The 7188-nt window shown below is 46.7% G+C and overlaps 1 protein-coding gene across 1 annotated transcript in view; it reads right to left on the bottom strand.

Moving 5' to 3' along the window:
- Positions 1-2149: 2149 nt before the first annotated feature.
- Positions 2150-7188, bottom strand: part of KIF3C (kinesin family member 3C) — a 32122-nt gene continuing 27083 nt past the window's right edge. The window contains exons 6-8 of the mRNA XM_005874899.2: positions 5186-5294; positions 4837-5009; positions 2150-4615 (exon numbers count right to left, since the gene is read on the bottom strand). Of these exons, the coding sequence (XP_005874961.1) occupies positions 4522-4615; positions 4837-5009; positions 5186-5294 (376 nt within the window). The 3' untranslated portion in view covers positions 2150-4521. The remainder of the gene's footprint in view (positions 4616-4836; positions 5010-5185; positions 5295-7188) is intronic.

Raw genomic sequence — 7188 nt, 5'->3', positions numbered from 1 at the left:
GTGTGCACGTCCCTCCTTAAACAAAATTATTTGTAAATAAGGCAGAGGGAAGAATGGATATTGGAAAGGCAACCTATAATGCCCACCACATGAATCTATCCTGGACCTAATGAAGTGGAATCTCTGAGGGTGATAATTTTGATGCAGGTGAATTGTTGTAAGAAAAATGAACACAATAATAGAATGAGCCATCCTGGATGATGGACACACTGGTCATGGACATCTGTTTGGTTAACTGTTAGAGCATACTCCACCCTCCCTGTTATCCTCATCATCTTTTTTGGAGAAATACCTTTATTTGCATCCCTGCCCACATATACATGGTTACAGCAGTAGGGCTCTTGGAGATGTTATTCATATATCATGTTCCCACCCACCTGACCCAAAACACTGAATCAGAATCACATTACCATGAACTTGGCACTGGGACTGAGATGCTAAGTGTCTCCGGATGACTGGATCATGTAAACAGAGAGCTGCTGGCAGACATTATCTTCTACGTCGTGAACTGGAGCAGCTGAGGCAAGAGCAGGAACTCCACCCAGAAGGAAATGTGGTGAAAGAGAGAGGGTCTTTGTGGTGTCTGAGTCCCTGGTAGTAGGCCATTCCTGAGGCCTGGTTCTGTTCTCACCCTTGGCGTCCACTGCACGCTTCTGTGTTCTCATTTTGTTCAGGCCAGCTTAAGCGAACTTTTAGTCCTGGCTAAGAGTTTGCACACACACACTCCCCACCCCTAGGCAATGAAAACAGAAGGAAATGACTCTGGAGATCAGGTGCCCAGTCTTGGAGGAAGAAGTGAAACATGGCAGTTTCTTTATCAACAGTCAACAAAGGACTGGGCCAAGGGAGAGTTCTTCCGGCTGCTTCGTGGAGCTTTAGAAAACCACCCTTGTCAGCCACACGGGTGAGCCCCCTGCTAATGCGGGGAGTAAGTGCTTCTAAAATAGGACTGGAGGTTAAGGGTCTGCAGATTTGGTCTTATTTCCAAGCACTCTGCCCGCGGCTTCCACTACCTGTAAAACATGCAGGGTGCCTATCAGTTCTCCTGAGGTACCGATGGCTTGGACAGGTAGTGTGGCACAGAAGAAAAAATATGGGTTCTAGAGCCTCCAAGTCCAGCGTTATTACTAACCGTTGGCCAAGGCTCCGCACACCTCGTTTTATTGCACTCCATTTTATTGTGCTTCCTAGGTGTTGCGTTGTTTTTGCAAATTAAAGGCAAGACCCTCCATGACAAAAAAGATTTGAACTCTCTTTATGATAGTAGTCTGGCACTGAAGCCATAGTATCTCTGAAGTATGACTATAGTCAGTTGCCCCAAATGCCACCTATAAACCAGCGGCAATTATTCCCACCTGGGAGGATAAAATGAGCCTAACATAACACCTGGCAAATCCTGCTCAAAAAGCAGAACCCCCCCAGCCTGGAACCGTGTCACAGGCAGGGCTGGAGCCTGGTGTGGAGGCAGGGAGCCCCTCCAGGAAAACCGTCATTGCCAAAACAATGGTTCACGGCTGTGTTGTGCAACAGACCAACCTCGTACTCTCCTGGGAGTCAGGGGCTCTGTGTTTGTTTTCTTAGCAGCAACTACTTTTCATTTCCTATGAGACCTCCATGCTAGAGGGAGCCAATCGCTAGAACCCAAAAGGGAGGGAAAAAGGCCCTGGGAAGAGACCAAAAGGGAAAGGTAGTCTTTATTTTAATCTGACACCCACCATGTGCCAGGCGCATCTATGTGCTTTACCATATACAAATCATTCGCTGTTCTAGCCTCTCTTGGCTGATAAATGGAGGCGCAGTCGGGGCAGAGCTGTCAAATGCTATTGACAGTTTATCTGGACAGCATCTAGGCAGTTCTGAAATCTGCTAATAGTTCAGAATTAACGGGGTGGGGACGCTACAAGAACATGAACAGCTGCTGCCTTGGCTCTGGCACAGCCTTCAGCCTGGAGCCTGGGACCTGCCTCTCAGCCGTACTGGGCAGACGGGTACTCTTTTATTAAGCAGCCAGTCCCCTTTTATTAACTGCAGCTGGGCTCCCTGTGCAATTGAACCCACATGAGGAAAACAAGGGAGAGAGAGATGGGAGAAAATAAAAATGGGAGTAAAAGTAGGAAGAAACAAAGGGAAGAGAAGGCCGGCAACCAACTCGGTAACGATACTCATTCCTTTATTATTGACTGTTAAGTTGAACAGGGCTGGGGCCTGCGGGCTGCTGGCAGCACCAGGGTGCAGGTGCATTTCTTGTCATCTAAGCCAAGGAGATAGAGGGCAATGTTTTATATATATATATTTATATATTACATATGTAATATACGGGCCACTGCATCAGCTGTTGTCCTAAATAAAGACCATAGCGACAGACATGGAAATTTGGTCCTAATCAGGGCCCTTACTTTGTCAACCAAATGTCTGATACATCGAGAGAGAGAGAGAGAGAGAGAGAAACAGAGAAGCTGAGATCCAACCACCCCAGTGGCCCTGTTCCCAGCATATCTTACGCTGAGTGTAGAGTATCCCCGGTGGAGTTAAACACACAAACACGCACACACATACACACATACACAAAACTGCAGGCAGGAGCTCCTCCTCTGACCATACCTCGGGCCCAGCCCTCAGACCAGGGGTGGTGAACTTGGGTAGATTGTGCTATAAGACTGTGAGGGTCAAATGACCAGACAATGCAGAGTCAATGTGTCCAAGTGCGAATGGGGTGACACGTGCTGCTTCATCCACAAACGAGAAGGAGGTCACTGGGAGAGGCTGCTCAATGCAGACCCGGAGGCCCCCTGTGCCCAGGCCACCTGGGGGATTTCTACATACAACTCCTGTCCCAGCCTCAGTCGAATCAAGTATCTGAATTCTGAGTCTCAAATAATCTCTTGGGCTCTGATGAAAAAATGTTATATCCTTGATGGACAGGAGCAAATGGCAATTGAGTTTGCCCAACCATCTAGTCCAGAAATTGCAGCAGAAATGGCAGCATATTGATTTAAAAAAAAAACACAACACAAAACCCATAGCTTGGTCCTCAGAGCAGAACTTGAAAAGTGTAAAAAGGGTTAATTTCCTGATGGAAAGAGAATAACCAGGCAATCAGCCCCACCGCCACCTCCCACACACTAAATTTCAGGCAAATCAGTCAATTTTATGATTTTATATAATGAGTAAATTCCTCATATTCTAGGAATTGCAGACTCCCACTAATAGGGCATTTTAAAATCCTAAACCATTGGTTTTCTCTCATGATTACCTCTTCAACCCTCCATCAACACACATACTTAAAAAGTCAATGAAAATTAATCTCTTTTCTTTTTTTGGTAGAAATTTACTTATCACTTGAGATACCTGGAGACATCTTGGGATGTCACAAAAGAAGACGGAGAGCACTTCCTTAGGGACCAATGTGCACAATGCCGAAGATGGGGTTGGTCAGTTTTCCACAAAACAGAGCCCAACACATGTGACTCAGAAGCAGGGGTAATAGGCCAAGCTGGCAGATCGTGCCGGGTCTCCGTCTCCTGTGCTAAATGAAGGGGGAAGCAACAGGTTCCGATACCTTTGTTTAGCCGGGGGGGATAATGACATCGCTCCCTCCACTATGAACTGGGACCCAGGCAGCTACAGGGAAGACATTTGAAGCAGGAAGGAGCAGCATCTCAAAAACAGGGAGTTGGCTTGACCACTTGTTGACCAAAGTTACTTCTCGGAGGGGCACAGACACAAAGGACATGGGAGGAGAGGAGGGACTTCCCTTGGTGACTGTCCACAGTGTCTCCATTACTGTTCCATTTCCTGCAGGTCCGAGGAGGCACCAACTGTTTGGTTCACAACTCCTACCCAAGGCTTGGGAAGGTGCGCAGGAAGCAGTCTGGGAAGCCATGGGTTCTTGGCAAGCTGAAGAGCATGGGCTGGGAGGGTGAGGTCTTTCAAGTCTTTGAGAAGGAGCCCAAGAAGCTGAGCAGGGTTTTCTGAGGCCCAGAAAGTGCTGGGAACACTGTCAGGCCCTCTCCTGTCCTCAGGGGCACCCAGCATTTTCCCAGTCCCAGAAGGTGCTTAGGAGCTGCTCACCATCAGCATAGGAGGAGATGGAGATTTTGGAGACAGGTAGAAAAAGTCCTCTCTTCTCAGGCACTGGCCACCTTCCCTTCTGGGGAGAACGAACAGGGAGGAGCCTGAGGTCTGACTGGGGGGTGGGGGGTGGGGGGTCTATAGTCAGCAGAAAAGGAGGCTATGCAGTGACCACGGCAGGCTCAGGCGAGGGCCTCTCCCCCACACTAACTGAGCTCCATGAATAAATAACGTTAATTAAATAAAGGAGGCTGAGAAGAGCAGGCAGAGGCACGGTCTGCCAGAGTCTCACCCCCTCACACATACAAACACGCACATGCGCGTGCACACACACACACACACACACACACACACACACACACACACACACACCAAGCGGCAGATGAGATGATCCAGGGTTGGCGGTCCCATCCCAGGCGTCTGTCAGATGGGCAGCCTAACTGAAGGTTGTCACTCGTGGTCCAGCACTGTCGTGGGGCGCAGAGCAGCGGAGGCCAGTGAGGCGTGTGCGGTGGAGGGTGGAGGCCGCTGAGGACTCTGGCACCTGCAGGGGGTGGGGACAGTGGGTGAAAGGGGAGGTTGGGAAAGTGCAGGAAAGAGGACAGTGAGGACCGTCCATTCCCTCACCCTATTGCTGTAGAAACTCCTCCCCCACAGCCCCAGTCATCACCCCCCTTCACACCCTCCCGGTAGCCCCGTAGCCCATGCAGTCTCCCTGCCTCCGACCCTGAGGCCACTGCCCACTCTGGTCACGGTGGTACTGACCAGGATCTGGATTTTCGAACTTTTGATGTGGAGGGTCTTTCCAGAAAGCTGTCCAACCGCATGAGCCTCTCCATGTGTAGTGCACGGGGATCTTGGTCTTGGTCATGAGAGAATTCCATCTCGAAGACAGTGGGAGGGGACACATCCAACTCCAGAAACATTATGTTTTCAGCCTGTGGTAGGAGCATCATACCAGACATAAGCAGCAGCCCATGACTGTACCTTCTGGGCACTCCGTAAATACCGGGTGTAGCAAGGGTGATGAGGTAGGTGGAGGCAGCAGAGGCTGTGAGCATCACCTCCCCTGGGCCCTCTCTCCCCTCCCCCCTTCTACTTTCCAGCTTCTTACCCTGTACCTGGGGTGGGACCCCATTGCCATGGCAACCCGAGCATACTGGCTGATAGGCCTCTTGTAGCCCACTGCAGACGTTGGCCGCTTCTTCATTTGGCTGTTATTGCTGTAGGGGAGAGGCTATATTAGAATGGATTTCCTTCAAACACAAAGGGAAGATGATATTCTGAGGAAGTAAGTATCATTCAGGTAGACAGGAGGCCCTGCAGACTGCAGGTTCTGGAATTTTCTTCTCTTTGCTCTAATGCAACCTCACAACTAAAAGTAGTATAGCATAGAAAAACAAACAAAAGCAGTATCACACAAGGAGGCACATGTTTCTTCACTCTTGCTGCTTCAATTATTTCCCACAGTACCAAGGGTTGCTTGAGGACTGGAATGAAAAAAATCAAATTCAATTTTTTTTTTAGCTTTCAGATTCATATACTAATTTCACATACTCCACAAAACCACTGATGACTAGTGGTTCTGCTTCTCATTTTCCTTCATAGGAGTTAGCACAACAAAATGACTAAAAACTCAGGCTTGAAATGCAAGGGTCCAAAAATAGCCAAAACAATCTTGAAAAAGAACAAAGTTGGAGGACTCACATTTCCCAATTTGAAAGCTTATTACAACGTTATAGTAATCAAGGCTATATGGTACTGGCATGCAGACAGATACATGTGTCAATGGAATAGAACGGAGAGCCTAGAAATAAACTGTCATATTGACCATAATTAATTTTCTATATGGGTACCAAGACCATTTAATGGAGAAAGAATAGTCTCATCAATAAATGATACTGGCAAAGAACATATAAACATAGCCATGGACACAGACAACAATGTGGTGAGGGACAGAAGGAGGGGAAGGTAGGGTCTAGCCCAGGGGTGGGCAAACTTTTTGACTCGAGGGCCACAATGGGTTCTTAAACTGGACCGGAGGGCCGGAACAAAAGCATGGATGGAGTGTTTGTGTGAACTAGAGACATGGACACATGGAACAGACTGACAACTGTCAGAAAGGAGGAGAGAGGGACTGGATGAAAGAAGGTGAAGAAATTAGCCAAAGAACATATATGCATAGCCCATGAACACAGAGAACAGCACGGTGAGAGCCAGAGGGAGGGGCGGCCGAGGGCTGGGTGGAGGGTGGCAAAAGGGGGGAACGTGGGAAACAACTGTAATAATGTCAACAATAAAAATAAAATATAATTTTTAAAAAGTGATACTGGGTCAACTGGATTATGCACAGGCAAAAAAAATGAGGTTGGACCCTTACCTTGCACCAAATATAAAAAATTAACCCCAAATGGATCATAGACTTAAATGTAAAAATCTAATCTATAAAACTTTTCAAATAAAACATAGTAGTAAATCTTTATGCTCTTAAGTTATGCAATAGTTTCTTACCTATGACAACAAAAGCTCAAGTAACTAATGAAAAAATAGATAAATAAGACTTTATGAACACTATAAACTTTTTGCTTCAAAGGACAGTAGAAAGAAAGTGAAAAGACAATCTACAAAATGGCGGGGGGGGGGGGGAAATATCTGCAAATCATGTATTTGATAAGGAACTTGTATCCAGAATCTATCAATAACTTTTATAAATCAACAACAAAAAAGACACACAACCCAGTTTAAAAATGGACAAAGAAGCTGAATAGCCATTTACAAATGGCCAATGAGCACATGAAAAGATGCTCAACATTAATTACAGTCAAACCTCGTTTCTCAAATGTCTCCCATCTCCAACAATTTGGTTCTCGACTGTTCACAAAAAAAAGATGTCTCAGTTGTTGACCTAAACTTCAGTTTTCAACCTGACAACCCTTTCGTGCTGAACTGAACCAGTGACTTCTTGGTTCCTGGATTAACGCTCAACCACTGAGCCACACTGGCTTGGGCATATTTTAAGATAACTATATATATATATATATATTTAATATATATTTTTATTGATTTCAGAGAGGAAGGGAGAGGGGGAGAGAGAGAGAGATAGAAACATCAACGATG

This window comes from Myotis brandtii, unplaced genomic scaffold (genome assembly GCF_000412655.1).
Source record: "Myotis brandtii unplaced genomic scaffold, ASM41265v1 scaffold454, whole genome shotgun sequence".
NCBI lineage: Eukaryota > Metazoa > Chordata > Mammalia > Chiroptera > Vespertilionidae > Myotis > Myotis brandtii.
The sequence above is the reverse complement of the archived record's forward strand: the minus strand, read 5'-3'. Positions and strand labels throughout refer to the sequence as shown.